Source organism: Hippoglossus stenolepis, chromosome 10, assembly GCF_022539355.2.
Source record: "Hippoglossus stenolepis isolate QCI-W04-F060 chromosome 10, HSTE1.2, whole genome shotgun sequence".
NCBI classification, from domain to species: Eukaryota; Metazoa; Chordata; class Actinopteri; order Pleuronectiformes; family Pleuronectidae; genus Hippoglossus; species Hippoglossus stenolepis.
The window spans coordinates 16,014,303-16,032,729 of record NC_061492.1 but is presented as its reverse complement, the minus strand read 5'-3'; the positions used below and the strand labels follow the sequence as shown (position 1 = coordinate 16,032,729).

Here is an 18,427-nt window from a genome sequence, read left to right as displayed (position 1 = left end):
ATGTCTTTGGCACCTTTATTGTGGGGCTCAGAGGCGAGAAACTCTCGCTTAAAGCATCTGATTCAACAATCTCCTAAAGACACAATTAGTTTTTTAATCTGATCAAAAACAGTCCACCTCAAATTTGTCATGTGTCAGTATCTTGATACTCTCATAACTGAGTCCTTGGAGCACAAAACATAAAACAACTCTTGTCACAATTTTGTCAAAATAGAGGATTTAACTTTCATGCCAAGAAAGACCATTCAAAACCAAAAGTCAGTGAATTTGACTCCCCACAATCCGCTGCCTTTATGTTTTCATATTAATATTTAATCATATAAACCAATAACTGGGCCTGTGTTCACATCCTTTGTTGACTTTTACCTGACACCAGATCTGTGGAGCAGGTTTTGCTTGACAAGTAATATTGGAGTGAGGTGTTATAGAGAAGTTTGGCCTCGGATGGGAAAGCCACATTTGTCTTTTTTTTGACGGATGTTGGCCCCCATTCCACAGTCACATTGGGCCTTGACACAACGGTGTCACTGGTTTCAAAGAGATTTTGCTAATGAGGAATACAAAAGACTAATTTTAAAAATCATATCCAACTTCTGTATCTGTCTCTAAGTCCGTCGCTCTTTTTACAACTCATGCACGCACACACAGATGCAGTCATCCCTCATCCCGTGTGGTGGGTCACTGGGTCTCACAGCGGGCATAAAAAAACGGGCGTCTAAGGGTGCATCTCTCAGAATATTTATAAGAAACTTGAACCCTGGACAGACCTCTTGATTCCCCTCATGATTTGATTATGAGTTAGCTCCAGACTCAAGAGGGAGACTGACACTTTGTCAGGTTATCCACTGAATGATGATAATGTCCAGTCCTGTAAATGGGCTCAATCTCTTAATATTAGGATCTCAGAAAGGGACAATAAAGGTGTTTTTCATAGTTCATCTCTTACTCCTCAGACATGGTTCCTTCAAATACATGAAGACTTTTGTATACTCAGTGTAGTGTTTGTAGAAGGATATAAAGGCAGTCGCCCATTTCCCCTAATCTTAAATCAGGACAAACTATGGACGTCATCTTTATTATGCAAGATGAAACAAAACTCAACGGATTCTAAACATCCGTCACTGTGACAGCACGTGGTCTTTTAAGATGAAATAATGAGTGGAGGATCAGTCTCTCTATTTCAATCAGCAAAAGAGGAATAACTGAAAAGCTGGATGTATTTAATCAACTCTTTGGAGGATGCATTATATCCATCATGCCAGGCTCAGGGGATAAGGCTACTAGTGTTACATTATTAAAAACACAATGTTTGCAGGGCTAGCCTGTTATTAGCAGTAGCGATATCAATGGTGAAGTCAGTGCCAGTTTACTTTTGAATGGGTCTGGGTCCAAGCTTTCAAATTTAAGATGGATCTGTTTCAAGCTTGGGTCCAGCTCTGTTTCAGGCAGACCTCCAGTGAGATTAACAAGATTCATATATTACCTCATACAGAGACACAACATGCAAACATGAATACCAGAATATATCCAGGTAGTCTTCTAGATTTTCAGCCCAGCCAACCTCTCTGCTCATTCAAACAGTCACTATAGTTGTTCCAGATATTGTTAACTAATTTAAACTCTATTAGGTTAAGACCTTCAGTGGAGTCAATGTATCTATGTTCTTAAATAATCATTTTGAAAACGCCCTTCCAGACAATGTTCACCACAGTGTGTAGGCCTGTTCGATGAACCATTTGTTAAATCAGTCACATCAACCATCAATCTGAGCTTTTATTGATACTCAATGCACAAAAAACCTCGGAAAAACAAGTCACAGATTTCAGGAAATTTGGAGGAGAAAAAAAGTTTGGATCGTTCTCTATAATTAAGCAGTCTTTGCTCACTTGTTTTTCTCCAACGTTTTCTCCAGGCCATCCAATAAACATTGACATCTGCTGTTGTACTTCGTTTTCCTGCCATTGGCAACACACCAGATGAAACATTATGGTATTTTTTGGTAAATGCGTGTTTTAATGTGTCACCTTGATAAATACGCCCATCCATGCGCGAGCTTTCCCAAAACTGCGGCCTCTCCCTCGCATTCATTAATGTTGATTAATAGCCCTAATGCATTTGGTATTTGGTCTCCCTTCTCCGCCCACTCTTATCTCTTAATGTGACTTTGGTTGGGCTGACAGCCCAGTAAGCTGAGGGAAAAAAAGGAGGAATAAAGTAAGCAGGGAGTGACAGCGAGGGGGACGAGCCTGGAAGAGGCTCTGGAGGCAGATGAGCGTGAAATCTCACTCAGATGACAGGAAGGATGTTCCCATCGGAAACAGAAAGAACAGCTCAGGCCGGCTGTCTTCTCATCACACACATATATAGTACATATACAGTACATATAAGTTATGTATGTATAATCTCATTCAAGTTTTATACATATGCAACTTACTTGCATTTTTCCTACATTTAGATATTCAGAGAACAGCACAGGGAGAACATAAACTGGCACTTGTGTGGCTGCATGGATTTCTCTTTTCCCTTTGTCATCTCCCATTGACAACACTTATATTCATCTCTAATTTAACTTAACTCAATCCTATTTCAACCTTTAGTAGACATTTAGAGAAAAAGGAGTCCTGTCTTAAAAGAACACAATGAGCTGCATTGGTAGAAAGAACATGCAATTAAAATTAAGGCAATACGTTTATAGAAATCCATTCATGAGTTTAAAGGCTAATTAGATGCCAAAACACAGCACACCACACCAATAATACTATGAAATACGATTTTTTTTATCTGGAAAGTAATCAAATCTAAAAATTCAAGGGATAAATAGGAGAATCAGTTTTCTACCAGGAATGTGTGTTTGCACATGATTTACGACACTGCATTTCACTTTTTAACCTGGCCGAATTTTTCTAGACCCATTTTTATCACACAATCACATTCAGAAATATGAAAACAGTGCTGTACTTGCCATCGACCTAGTTTTCAGTACAGGAAACCATTCATATGGACTAGAGGTCAGATCTGGGGCCCCAGTTCTTCGAGGGGCCTGTCAGAAGCCTGTTTTCGGCTGAACAGGACAGACAGCTGCTGGTCATTGTTCTTAATGACAGCTCCATCTGCTCGCCTTCCCTCTTCCTAGCACACTAACAAATTAGCCACATTAGCTGACACGGAAACTCACTCCAAGTTCATGAACTCAGATGCTCTGTTTTTTCTTGGCGTAGTCTCGGGCCTCACACGTGTGTGTGTGTGTGTGTGTGTGTGTGTGTGTGTGTGTGTGTGTGTGTGTGTGTGTGTGTGTGTGTGTGTGTGTGTGTGTGTGTGTGTGTGTGTGTGTGTGTGTGTGTGTGTGTGACTAAGAACAAATAAAACTGTCTGATGCTTCAGCTCTTTCACTCTTTTATTAGGGCCATATTAGCCTCTATTCAACAGTTATCGTGACACATGAGACTGCAGCAGGATATGGTGCTTCTCCAAACAATACTGAAGTATGTTGTAGTTATTTCCATAGACATTGGAGTAGATAAGACTGCTTCCGATACTGTAGCCAAAGTTTTTTTGGTTTGTTTGTTTTAGATTAATGTACACTTGAACCGTGCCAACATTTTTCGCTTCTGATGTTTTCTCACTGTCTGAGTAAGAGCTCTTACAGTGATTGGACTTCCCAGTATTTCCCCAAAATATTTAAGCCGCTAAATGTTTATGGCTGTGCTTTGAAAGCCCAGTTTATCTTAAGTAAAACTGATCTGGTACAGTGTGTTGATATCAGGCCTGTCCTCAGGACTCCAACAGCTGTTTTCAAGACATGCACTGAATGAACGTGATACGGAGCCAGCGTGTTGAAAGTAGTGGACGCAAGACAGACGGAGGAGGAGGAGGATATCATGCCATTACAGGAAAGAGATTTAGAGACTGTGTCGGCTCTGCTCTCTCTCCCACCCATCGCACAGTCCCCCAGAGGGGTTAAGCACTCCGCTGGTAATGACCATGCTTCAGACAGCACTTTCAGGTCTTGGTGCCTTGCCGCAGCCGACATGTAATTCGGGCCAGAAAAAAAAAAAACATGACTCAAGAGCCAGCGTCTGGGGGGAGGAGGGAAGGAATGGAGTTTTTTTGTTGGACATTGACAGTGTGTGGAGCTCGGCAGCCCCCAAGGCACAGCCCGGCTCTGCCTAGGCTCAGACACCCTGCCGGGGAAGGTGCTGAGGTGGCTGAGAGAGGATGTGCGGGCCTCAGGCAAGCAGAGATGCGGGGGGAAAAATGTCCTAGTAAGTCATGTCTACTGCAGAATTTTACTGGGATTTAGAAACTGTACACAGCCAAAAGGAACTTTACTGACATTACTGACAGACTTGATTCCAAACAGGTGCTTAGAAACTTTTTAAATTAAGTTTTAAGTAAAATAATGTTTTACTTAATATATATGACACATGAAGTTCTGTTGGAAGCAAAAAATTGAGGAGATTGGTATTGATAAATAGCAGCCATGGTTTAGAATGTTGACTCCTGACATGAAATCAATTAGGTAATCAAAGTCAACTTTATTGTCAATCCTGCCATATGTACAGGACATAGATGGGATTGAAATGCCTTTTCTCTCTGATCCCGGGTGTAAACATATAAGTAGACAGAACATACAAGTACGCAAAAACAGAGCATATAATTATGCAACATAATAAGTACTCAAAACATAGTACACAGTACGACATATAATGCAGTCATAAGGCACACGCTGGATAGGATGGGAGTAGTTGTCAATTTTATTTTTTTTTACTAGTCAATTAATCGTGGGAGACATATTTTTCTGACCCTTGTCAATGTGTGAGAGAGAGGTGATGCTTGGTGTTCAGTGAAAGGACATTTAGAGAAATCTCCGATTGTCGTTTGCATTTCTTGTCCTCTCTGTTGTCGCTTCTCTCCGTTAACTTTCCTGCTGCTAGCGTTAGCCGTAAGCGGTTGTAGCTTTAGATGGTAATGCATAGAGCTGGTATTGTTTTTGTACTTTAGGGCAGCCTTACACATACTGCAGCTGAAGGTTTTATCTGTTCCGGTTTAAGTATTTTCCCACTTTAGTCGAGCATCTGAATCTGTACTTGTGGCCATGTTTCCTTCCAGTTCTTGCGGCATGTCTGTTGCTTTAGCACCCACACTGCAATGTTAAAGTCACTGATGACAACTATGACTTGTCATTAACAACAGCCCCCCCTGCTGCTTATTTGCTGTAAATGCCACAGCTACTGCTTCAACACTACACTGTGCCAAACCCAAAGATGACTGAGTTGTCTATGTTGATACAGTGTCGACTCGTGGTTTTAATAGTCAACTTGTCTGTGAAACCCCTAGAGTGGAACAGAAGTAACAGGTTGTCTTCTCCTTGTTGACACACTACACCCCTACAATCTTCCCCCAATCCCAACCCCTACCACATCCACAGAAAAAGTAACAGATACAAAAATGCTGTTATTCATTTCTTTTATTTGTGTTTGGCCGCACACGGACATGGACAGCCTGCCCGCGCTTCTGTCCTTGGGAGCTCAAGCATGCAGCCATGTAATCTGCGTTCCACTCCTTATTGATGGAGTTCACAGATCCGGAGGCTGCGTCGCTGTACCCTTATACCTTACTCCACCGTGGCCGGGAAAATGACTGCCTCGGCTGTTAGCATTGGACGGTCCACTCTGCTGAGGAAGCAGTAGACGGTAATCTGCTCGGTCACACTCCAGCTCTCCCGCGGGAATGCAGGGATTAAACCTGGCGTACGATATATAGCGTTTGCCGAATGCGTGACCGTGCCGGGAATTTCCATGAAATTGTGAGCGAAGCACCATGAGCTCTCCTTCTCCTCCCCTCCATTGCGCTATAAATACCACCAAGACTCCCCAAAGGCACCGAGCGCCTGAGAATCAGTCAGGAAACCAAGACTGACCCACAAGGACGCGAAGATGGGACAAATAAGAAATGACATCCTCCTTGTCCTCCTTTGCTTTTGTCCCTCCTTGATTGGTTTCCAGAGAAGGATGAGAAGCTTTCACAGAAGTGGGTGCAGTAGGTGCCTGCTGTATGTTAATGATAACATAAGTGGCCTGTTTGAATGCCAGGATGTGCTATTTCTTACTTACACTGTGCTTTTTTTAAGAGTTAACACAATAGAGAGAAAATAAATCATGAATAAATAAAAGTTGGGTTGATGCCACCACCTGTTCACAACTCATACTGCCTGATAAGAATTCATATTATCAATTCAGCTCTGTAAATATAGTCATTGTGGTATCCTAATGTTTTTTTATTTAATAAAAAACAATATGTCATGCAACGGATTCTGTCAATAAGAGGCCTGTATCAGCACCTTTAGTATAATTTAATATATGCAATTTTATCTTATCTTATCTATAGTCATCTGCATTTTGTCTTTGACCTCTGCAGTGATCCAGGGTCTAATGTAATCTGAATGGCACTTTCACAGCTTTAGAAACCATGAATGACACATTTAATTTCGGCGTGGATCTGTCAGTCATTTTTAAAAGCGGGTTAGTGCGCTATCTGTCCTTGAAGAAGTGCTCTGGCGCAGCACCAATCCTTCAGGAAGTGAATCATTCTTGTCAGGACAGAGCGGGACTCTCACAGGAAAGCTTAGCATTAACCCAGTCCCACAGCTACTCTGTCTTTCCTTTGTCAGCCAAGGCAAATGCAGCCCACTACTAGAACATTTCAAATTGTAGCGTATCCTCACTGATAAGTTCTCTCAATGCTGCGTGACTTAATGATACTTTTTTGAACACAATTCTGTTGGATTTGGCTTCTCATCTGCTCCCCCAGTAAAGCCGAAACCAGTCACATGGAAACTTCCAGACTCTCACTCCCACTTGTTGAAACTTTTGGCCAGTCTGCTGAAGACAGGGGAAAACATGCAGACTGTCCAAATGGGACTTTGTGATATAAACAACTCCCAGGGAGGTGTGTTGGAGCCTCAGTCTGTCACAAGAGCCAAAAATCACAAAGTGTCCACCCAGGCCACTGAGAATGTTTGGCAGGCAGCCATGACATGGGGGCTCAGCAGCTGTCCAAAGAGGGTTGAGAGGGGTCATTGACTGGGGCCTCGTTCATCTGCAGCAAACTCTCCATGCAGCACGATAAAGGAAAGAGGCTGCAAGCCACCGCTCCCCGGATTTTCCACAGCGCTGTACGCCGCAAGAAACATGGAAATGTACCTTTCACTGGTTGTGACGACGTAATATTTATGCATTTACTCAGACAAGCAGATGGACACACACACTTGTGCACCATACGTATCCTCCTGTGTTCGTTAGCAGACACCCTTTCTTCCTGAACGCTTCCCTATTATAGCCCCAAAACCCTTGACAGGTGTCAGCCTTACTCAGCTCACCGCCTCACCAAAGCCTGCCCAGAAATAATCCGCTTCTTCTCTTCCCCATCTCCCACAGTAGATTTCATCACAATTTCTGGACAAATTCAACCGGAGCTGCTGACTTTTATGGGAAAGACTTTTATTTTTGATTCAATATAAATCCTATCTCGGGGGTTGAGGGGCAGGAGTTTGTTTCCCCCCCCTCCCCTTCTTCTGTCTGCCTGTCTTCCTCTCTTCTTTCCGCCACCGCCCTGAGCCGCTTCCTCCTGCTCTCTCCCTCTGTCGGACTCGCAGGCTTATGTCATGTGGAAAGTGTCTTCACCGAAGCAGCTCGAGGACACTGAGAAGCCATTTCCATTTTTCGGAGTCCCCCCCTCCCACCATCCCACCCCCACCCAGTGTGGAATATTGTCATTCAACTTTCCCTCGTTTCAGCGTGCGGAAAAGCCTTCAGGTTTTAAAGGGACTTGATCCCCTTTTCCAGACATATTCTCAGAGGATTAAGCAGTGAGGCCCAACTAAAGCACCCTTAATCAAATCAAAATAAATAGCCCCCTTCACAATGGAGGATGCCACATTTTCCATTTCTATTTTGCAGGGGATTTGTCCCAGGGAGGGAATATCACAGTGGAAAAGGCCCAGTGCCTGCAGAGGCAATACAATGCGATGTGCTCTTTGTGTGGATGTGTGGTGCACTTACATGTACAGTAGGTGTGTTTTAGGTGAACATGTTGTTTTTGATAGCATGGTGATTCTCTCTCAGCTCTTATTACAGTTGGTGTTGGAGGCGAGCCCGGCTTTTGGAGCCAAAATGAAGGGGTTTAAGTGTGCCTTAGGAAAGCTCCTGGCACCGGGGCCTGGTGGCACTCCGGGCCAACAAGAAAGCATTTACCGCAGATTAGAGCTCCTCTCAAGTGTTTCACAAAGTCGGCCTTAAGCTTGGCAATTGTTCCCAGGGCCATCCAGCAACCTGCAATGTCACCAGATCACAGCCCATATAGTTTTTCTTCCTGCGTCCGCTGGAGGTTGTAGAGGTGGTGAATCAGAATTTACTTCAGCACTTTGCATTCCTCATTCCTCATCTGTCGGCGCATTATTTTCCTGATGGATGAAATTGTTGTATGTGTCACTGTTGTAGGTATAAGTGTATCCGCTGACACACACTTGATAAACGCTCCATTTCCCTCAAATGAAATGATTCGTGGCACCAATCTGCAACTACAGTATTTCACAGCAGCCATTTTGTGTCATTCTTGCAAGCAATCGATCAAATTCATGTGGGAAGTAAAATGTTTCAAGTGACAACATCCCATGTTTTACCTTTTCACTGACATTGTTTGCGTAATACTGACATTTTCAATGATTTTAAGTATTTGTCAGCTTATTCGTTTGTTGTCTTTTTCCAGGTAACTACCCCCGTCCCTCTAACTACAGCGGGACGGCCAGTGCCAGCTACAGCGGCCCCGGCCCCAACAGCCTGGGTATGAATGCTACCAGCCCTATGCACGGCCAGGGTCCCGGCCAGCCCATACCTGTGGGACGTAGCCATGGCCCGAGCAACCAGAATAGGGTTTATCCGCCAATGGCTCCCAGCTCTCCCAGCATGCCTCAGCCAGCTGGGCCTGGGATGGGTCCTCCGTCTTTGGGTAGCTCTAACCGCAAGGTTCAGGATGCAGGAGCCGCTGTGGTGCTGGGATCTGCCAACTCAACACACAACAGGTAAGAGCACAGCAAGGACAGGAGGTCTGATTCATGGAAGAAATATTGTATTTTAAATGAATAGCTGTTTTTTTTTTAATAATAATTGGTTTATATGGCTTTTTATCTCTGTGTATAGTTTTGTGTGAATAATTGTTCCTGCACCTAATTGGTCCTAAAAGTGATCTTGAATGAAGAACTGTGTAACGGTGCCACTCCAATAGAAATGGCCTAAATTATTTTTGTGGGACTGAGTTTTTTTTTTACTTCACCTAGAAAAAGTGGCAGGCTAAAATTAGGGGACAGCAAGCATCTCTTTCTTATATCACTTACTATCTGCTGCAGGTTGTCTCTGAGGACGTGCACTCAAAAGCACCACACAGAGTTTCTGTGCCACAGAGTTAGTCTTTTTTTCCTTCTTTTTCAAAGTCTTTTCAGATGTGCTGGCGTGAGTTGGTTCTCAGGGGTTCCACACTTCTATGAGCCATTTGCAGAACTATCCCTATTTTCCCACATCTCATAAAGTGCCTGACATTTTGATAGCTCGCACTATACACCAAGTGCCGTTTGTTGCAGAGAGAGAGATATTGGCTTGTGAGTAGACTGTATGGGTTGAATACTGTCAAAACATAAAAAACGAAGAAAAAGCGAACCACAGGTTTAACAGTGAACACACCAGAGATGGAGGTGACACCAAGCACCTCAACACAAATACAGAGCACTTTGATGCTATAAAGGTATATGAGTTAAGATATATTATTTTTCCATCAGGGTTGGAGCTTTGAATATATGAGTCTTTGTAGCGTTGGAGGCTGGGGCTGTTGTGGGATTGTGTGGGCAGTAAACTTTCGCTGAACCCTACCAGGGGGGAACTTGTGGAAACATGGTCGCCTTCAGAGAGGGAGGGTGGGTTTCTGCGCTTCCTCCAATCAGTGTGCGGTGTTCGATGGTGATGCATCGTGGGAGCAGGCTGAGGTGGCAGATTAACATGTGTCAATGTTCATTTCTGATGATGCGTGAGTCAGACTGTGAGCCAGTGATGATGATGAAGTTTCTCTTTTTATCATGGGGGGTTCTTGTTGATGGCTGAAGGCGGCCCTCATATGTAAGGTCCCCAGCACAGATGCAGCTGACCCCACCCACCTCCAACCACTGGCCTGCACCCCATTCTGACTCCACCCGTCCACAACCTTCACCTCCACTCAGATCTCATCACCCATGCATCCTGTCATCCTCACACTCACAGCACCATAGGTAGGTCTGCCACCCTCATGATGCATGTTTGTATCTTTAACACAAACTGTTTATAAGTGAACGTGTTTGTGTGAATGTTTCAAGCTCAGCAGAACGGAAAGTGAACATGATATTTCTCACACGCTCCCCTCTGCGAGCAAAACAAGAGGAGTCATCGCTGTTGTCGTCGTAATTGCCATCATCACCTTCATCATCATCGCTGCAGTCATTATCATCTTCGGCATGTGTTAGTCACTGTAGTGGCAACCACGAAGGAGCACATACACGTTCCTGTGTGCTTTGTGTCTACATTTTTCGTGGAGGGGGCGGCTGACAGTATACGTGATTAATTAAGGTGCATCTGGGGGGGCGGCGCTGCTATTAAGAGATGGCTGCGCTGTCAATAAGAAGTGGCACGACACGATCCTCACTGCTGGGACCAATCAGACCGCCTGTCAGTCTCTGCTCACAGTCACCAAGACGCCAGAGGTGTCACTCACTCCGTGGTGCTGCTGGAGGAGGAGACTTTCTCTGCTTGTTTAATTTCTCTAAAATTTGTATTTTTGTGTCTTCATCTATTTCTCCATCTTTACATTGATTCACTGTTGACTGTGAAAGTGTCTGTGGGTTCCTGGTCTTTGCTGTGTTTAGGATCATCAGTGTTGATCACATTTCACATTTCATTTCATAAAGCAGCTTTTTATTTTTTACTTTCTACTGGAAGTCTCTCTTGTCTTTCTCTCTTCAGTGTTGGTTGCTGTTGCTGTTAATATGAGCCATTAGGGGGGTTGTTTTGAAGTTGTAGAGTTGTAGCGTCAGGTGTAGAGGGAAGTGGTGGGATTAGACTGATGCTCCACACACGGGGTTAACCCCCTTTTAGTGGACAACTCCACACACTAAGCGGCTGAATAAATTGTTATAGTTGAACGTGAAGAAGCTTTCCAATAAGAATAGGCGTATAACTAATAATAATAGCAAGCCAGTTCAGTTCGTCTTGTAACATTGTGCATGTTAACTTCCAGGCTGCTCCTGTCTTTATTCAAAGCGAAACATTCACTGGAGTAAAAACCTAGCAGACGCTGGATATTCAGATCAGCAGAAGACTAATATATGACTAGCAGGTGTAAAAAAAAGAAAAGTCTGCCAGCTGGCTGACAATGTTTGTTTTCACTAATCTGAACCAAATTTCTGCCTTCTTCTTTATTCAGGATATTGATAATAGCATCTTTTACAAATAGAAGATTTGACAGGAAGTATTTTTTACTAGTTTAAACAGAAAAAAAGAGCCAAAATGTTTTGTTGCAATGAACACTTTTGCAGAAAACTCCAGTTTCTTTGCTGCTTGTCTCACCCTCACTGTTATTCTTGTCTGCTGTCGCTCATTTTGCCTCTTTCATCCCTTCCCCTTCTGCTTCTGTTCTCTCTCCTCCCACCTGTTTCACTCTTTTTTACCAACTCTCCCAACTGTATCGCCCTCTCCGTCTCTGTGCAGCTCTGTTATCCTACCCAGACTGTTTTATCTCCCTCTGTCTTTCTTCCTCCCAATTTGCTTTTTGTTCTCCGCTGTCTCCAGCACAGCCTTGTTATGTTTTTATTCCTCAGATCCCACTTTAGAACATCTAAGGGAGATCAGGAGAAAATTGGCCTACGAAAAACCTGCAGTTAAAGGCTCCAGTACCCCGTTTGCTCTCCAGATCTCAGCGCAACATTCTGAAACATTCAGACCTAGTTCCTCCCTGTCTGCGAAACAAGTTGTTAGTCGTAGCACATGTCTAGTTTTCGCCCTTTGATGCATCAACCCTGTGTGAACTGCCACGGACGCCCACTCACGACCTTCTAAATCAGTGGCTAGCAGGCTGCTCGCTCCTTCTCTCCCTCTTTTTTCTTCAACACCTCCCTTCTCTTCTTTCCCCACCAATAATCCCTCTAAATTTCCACCTCTAATCCCCCATATCTATCCTCCCCTGACTCACACACACCCTCACACACTTGTAGACACACTTCGGCTTCATTACCCTGAGTGAAAAGAATGCCGAATGAACAGAGGAGGGCCACTTCTCGTATCCCATGGCTGCAGGCGAGGGTCGTGATTAAATCTTCATAAAGTGAGGCGTGAGTGTTTTTTCCCTCAAGCCCTCTCAGAGTTTCTCCTCCGCCAACCGACTGAAATCAGAAACTAATGTCCCGCTTTTATCGGTTAATCAGTTTGATTGGTGGTTGAGGGGAAACAGTGTTGACCTTCAGAGTTTTGGAATCAGGGAAAAGAGTCCAGTCGCTCTACTTAAAGTTAAAGCAGAAGGATCATTTGAAAATCTAGGAATTTATGCTTCTTCTTCTGTTTTACTTCTGTAAAAGTCAAACATCTATATGTTACTTGTTTGTGCACTTTTACCTTATTTCACAAATTCTGGTCGATCTGAAAATGAGGTTAATCAGTTTCATGTCAGCTTGTTGACATGTTGGGGGCACTATAGGCTGCCAGTTGCCGGGATGACGAGCTGCAGCGTATGAATTTTGACATGTTCAAATAACACACACAATGTCAGGCCTGTCAGTGTGGAGGAGGTACGAGTTTGTTTGGGGGAAAGGTGTGGTAGAAAATATTTTACGGGCTTGGGGATTGATGTTGGGGAATTTTTGGAAAAGAGGAGAGAACAGAAAGTATTAAAAGGTATAAGCTTTTCTTGGCAGCAGCTTCTGAGGACAGAATTGGCTTTTCAAATGACTTTCCAGCGCTGCCGGCGACACTCTACAAAAAGTTCCTGGAGCTATAGGAACGGGCGCTGTCGAAAAAATAAGCACTTAGTGGAAGAAGAGCAAAGCTCGGAGAAAGAAAAAAAAAGAGCCGTAAATCAAAGGGAAATTGAAGAGAGAAAAATGTTGGAAGAGGGAAGAAGAGAGGAGAGGAGAGTGCTCCCAGGCAAATCCTTGCCAAATAATTCATTTCTGACCTCCTTAGTAAGTAAATTTGCTAAATAAATAAGAGCAGCGCTTGAATGTCAAGAACGGAGGATGCTGCCTGTGGCGCTTTGTCGCTCGCAGTCTTGGCAGTGCTGCGGAGCGCTCTGCTTTCATTAGATGGGCAAAATAAATGGCTTCTCCTCCATCCATCCTGAGCTGTTTGATGTTTGAGAAGGAGGGGAGGGAGAAGAGTAGCTTTTCTCTGGATTTAATATGTTAAAAGCTGTCCTTTTATTTTTTTGTGGAGGACTTATTCTGGTCTCCCCTCTGTCTGTGCATGTGTTTGTCTGTGTGCTGAGTTGAGTCAGGAGTTTGGAGGAGCTATGAGCCCAAGCTGCCCTGAGAACAGATTGGGTCCATATATAATTCATGGCCTCCAGCCGATCCACTCCATCCTTCCATCCAGCAGCCTCTCTCTTTTTCTCTCACTTTCTTCTCCACACTCTTACCCACACACACACAGCCGAGGGATCGATAGGGAGGGCCGCTCAGCCATCACACACTCCTGCAGTCCCAGCACTTCTGCTGTCTCGTCCAGTTAGCAGCGCTGGGAGGCATCGGCGCGGCCTGTCACCGCGAATGAAGGACAAAGACGCTGCCACTTCTAGAGAGACACCGTCAGCTGGTTGGCTGGCACCTCGTAACCATGGCGTCCCCTTGGCAACAGCACACACCCTGCGCATGAACACAAGGACACACTCATACACACACACGCGCACACACACACACACACACACTCTGCCCACGGTGTGATAGTGGCCTTCTCTGATGCCCTTCACACATGTGGACTGAATAACAAGAGGAGAGAGATGGTTGTGTGTGTGCGTGTATGTGTGTGTGTGTGTGTAGGATTAGGGAATAAAACAAGGGTGTGTATGAACAATAGAAAAGTAGTTTTCCTTTTGAAGTGTGTGACCACAGTGTGTTTAATTAATGCATTTCCAAGGTGTGTGATGATGGCTTTTCCGCCCTCAAAGGCCAATCATTATATATATGTCGTGTCTGTCTGTCTGTCTGTCTGTGTATGAACTGTGATGCTGTGTCAAAATTCTGTAACTTTTCAAGAAAACTCGGGTGAGAGTTTTCCAGCCCTGTTTCTTTCTCACTTTCTCCTCAGGCCACTCCGAGACAACAAACTGAAAGAACCCTGGCCTGATGGTGTTTGGATAGTTTGTGTGTGTGTGAATGTGTGTGTGTGTTCCCTCAGCTTATTCTCATGGAACAGCGATTACCTAGCTCTGGGGCCCTGAGCTGAAACTACCCCCACCCCCAGCCAGTCCACCAGGGACCTATGCAAACCCTACTCTGGCTTCTCGGGCCCTAGTTTCCCTCCCTCCATCTTTCTCTCCTTTCTTCCAAGGCCTCCACTCCCTCTGTTTCCATCCCTCCTCTTCTTTCCCCCGCTTTCTCTCTCTCCTTCCCTTCACTCACTCTTTCTCTCCCTCTCTGCTGCAACAGGATGCTTTTTTCTTCCCCAGCACAAAGGTGCCTGAGAGCAAGATGAATGTGCTGTGCCGGGTTTTTTTTTTTCTTCCCCCGATAGCGGCACATGCATATATTAAGTGTGATTAAACGCTGTGCAGTGCCTCCATCAAGTGCTTTCTAATGGGCTTTTTTATGACATGAATTAGTCATAATGGGAGAGTGCCACAGTCGAAAACCTCCAACCACTGTTGTTGTTGTTGTTGATTTGGATGTTTCACTATTCACACGAGAGCTTGTGCTTATATTCCTCAAGGTGGGTGAGGGGTGTTTTTACATTATGGATGGATAAATGAGCTCCACAGGCATGTGGCATCTCTAAACTTATTTTTCCTTGCCGGCTTATCATTTCTGTCTTTTTGTGTGGCGTTTGCATGCAGAATACATTTCCGCTCGCGAGAGAAGGTGCAGCGATTAAAAGGTAAATTTATTTCTGTGTCTTGACTCACTCCGAGCTTTTTAGGGAACATGTAGGCAGCAAATGAAGGAGTCTATACTTTCCCTCATTATAGGGAAATGGGGCCAGATAAGTGTGGATTTGGTGCGAGCTTGTTTCTTTGCCATGGAGCTCCCCTGTGCACCTCGGCCCCCATAGAGGGATTACATATGTATCATCAGCCGTGCTCTATGACTAATTACATCTGTGAGATGAGATTATGGGGAGGTTTACCAAGCCGATCCCTCCTCTTAGGCTATGTGTATCGGTTCCAACATGAGGTATTATGATTTGTGTCTTTGAGTGTGTGAACGAGAGAAAGGTGCCAGTTAGGAGGGAATTGACTGACATAAATCCGCATAGTATTTTTTGTTTTCGTCCACATAAAACTGTGCTGCAATTTGTGCCAGATACTCCTCCATCCTTCCTTCCTTCCGGCTCTCTTTCCATCCTTTCCTTCCTTTACATTCACCCTTGCTCCTATTTGACGTCCTCAGCTGTCGTCCTCAGCTGTCGTCCTCATTTCCTCTCCTCTCCTCTTTTCATCCTGCTGTCTCAGGCTTCCACCTGCTTTCACTTATTTTCTTGATCTTTTAGGCCTCTCTTTCTCCCTCTGTTCATCTCTGTGTCTTTTCTCTCCATCTGTCTCCCCTCTTTTTTATGTGGTTGTCCAGGAAATAATCTTGAGTCAGCAGGAGATAGACCAAATTGTTCCCAACATGGTGTTCCCTTTCAGCCTCCATGTCACAGGCTTTGGCCTGCATGGCATGCAACGATAGACTCTGCCTTCAATCACACACACACTCATACCGTCTCTCTCTCCCACACAAACGCGCGCACACACACACACACACACACACACACACACACACACACACACACACACACACACACACACACACACACACACACACACACACACACACACACACACACGAATGGCTAGCATTCAGCAGGTTGCAGATAAGCCCCTCTGATGTCACTTGCATCACCATGTGATGAGCTGCCTGAGAGAGAGGGGGGAGGCTGAGGGAGAGAGATTGAGCGGGATTGATTTCTGCTGTCACCATGGTAACAAATAACATGATCCTCTCCAAAAGCACACCTTAATTAGTTAAATTATGACTTGTGGGAGAGGGAGGCGGAGGGGGGGAGGGAAGGGCAGATTTGTGGAAGGGGAGAGAAAAGAAGGGAGGATAGAATATTTATTTTGTTTTTTCTAATGCTGCACGAAATCGTCAATCTTTTGGAAGAGCTGTTTGCTGTATGTTGCTTTTTATTGTGACTTTCAGATACACACGCCACACGGTTTATTCAGTAATGTCAGAGTACATACTGCCAGATATCATCTCTGTACGAGTTTGTGACTTCTGTTCTTCTGCAGTGTTCCTCGTTACACACTTATGTCTCCACAGCCTGCCATCACATTATGGAACTAATCATAAATCATCTCTTCCATATCCACTTCCATCTTTCTCCTCTCTGTGTGGTAGGCAGGGCAGCTATCCAGGCCCCGGCATCAGCCAAGCAAGCACTATGGCCACCACCGTCCCCTACAGCCAGCCAGCAAGCAACAACAGCTCAGCTATGGGTAACGCACAAGGTCCAGCCTACATGCCGCCTTCAGGTATTCAGCTCATGCCAATTCACTTTCATGGCTGATATTGTGCAAGGGTATATTTCTTTTAATATATGTAAATGGGGCACAGGTAATACAATATAAATCTGTGATGCTGACAACAGCTGTGGTCCCAAATGCAGACTAGACACGAGGAAAGTTCCAATAAATAGTCTTATCCAAAAAACACAAAGGCTGAAGGGAAGAAAAACACGGCTTGATCCTAAACTCATAAAGATCACATCAGGAACACTGACAGGGGAAGATGTACCGGCAATAGGAAGGGGAAACATGGGGATTAAACACATGAGTAAACAAGACGGAGGTGAAACTAATAAGGGAAGGGAATCAAGACAGAAAGTAAAGTGAGAAAGACCCACAAGGAAAAACACTTCAAAGTAAAACAGGAAATAAAGAACTCAAAGTGCAATCATGGCTATTGTGTCAAGACAAATTAGCCTCTGGGTCCACAGCCAATATTTTGGGGCTTCCAGTGTTAACAGCGGATATCCAGGGGAAGACTAACTGTGTGTTCACATGCTCCTCGGAAGGTCCAATTTCCTGAGTTGTGAAGTCGTTGTTCCGACTTCGGTCTGTTCAAAATTGCAGACTTTCCAAGTTGTTGTTCTTCCGAGTTGAGATGACGTTCACATGCATTTTCCCTATTGGAATACATTTTTCAGATTATTGCAACATGTAAACGCATACAACCCGTCTTCCGTTCCCCGTACACTGTTTACAGTCTGACTAGTTTCTTTTATAGTGTCGAACATTTCTCCACACAAAACACAAACAGTGGTACTTTTTGTAGGTGTTAAAATTAATGAAAGCCGTTGGCCATTGCATGTGTTCCGCCACTTGGTCAAACTAAAAGCAGCAACAAGATGGTTTCCGGCCTAAAATCTTGTCCCTCACCTACAGATTCTGCATATTGACATGACAAACCTGTTTCTCGAGGTTACCAAGACACAAGAAGATTATTAGTCTGTGACATAAAAGGTCCATACAACAGAAACTCTTTTAAAAAGATCCATGACAGAAACACAATTCCAAACAAATAATCACAAGTTCACAAAAAGGTCCAAAAAAATAAGACACTGGGACAGAATCATGACAAATGCAAAAGAAATGTCAAAATTGGAAGCACCCAAATATTTGGAAAGCACACACCAGACAATGGAGAAATGTTGGTTAAATTATTTCTGTTTAACTTGACCCCATAGATAGAAGCTGTCAGCCTCCTACAGCCACATTCAACAGCTATGTATAAAAAGAGGCTGTGAATGTCGATTTGAATTGAGAAGAACCTGTTGAATAAGCAATCACGGTCCTCCGGGTTCATTTTAGACAGTATAATGGTATATTGAATATATAGCAAAAGCAGCTCCGAATCATTTCCATTCAGAGACAGAGAAACAGAGAGGGGGGCAGAAGGGGCAGATGTCAGTGAAAGGCCAAGAAATGAAGAGTTCTCTCTGATACCAGTTATTCTCTCTGTGCTGTTACTTTGTCTGTAGTGCTGGCGCTCCAGTGAGCAAAGATTAATGTGGTGCATCGCTCCTTCTCTCAGCCCTTCACCCTGTTGCATTGTTGCTAAATGCAACTCGGAGTAGCACCGTGGCTCCAAAAATGAAAGGCA

General features: G+C 44.2%; 1 protein-coding gene across 1 annotated transcript in view; it reads left to right on the top strand.

The window, feature by feature from the left end:
• The window catches only part of LOC118116366 (AT-rich interactive domain-containing protein 1B), a 176,153-nt gene that overhangs the window by 138,134 nt on the left and 19,592 nt on the right, over positions 1-18,427 (top strand). The window contains exons 9-10 of the mRNA XM_035168042.2: positions 8,767-9,079; positions 16,664-16,797. Of these exons, the coding sequence (XP_035023933.2) occupies positions 8,767-9,079; positions 16,664-16,797 (447 nt within the window). The remainder of the gene's footprint in view (positions 1-8,766; positions 9,080-16,663; positions 16,798-18,427) is intronic.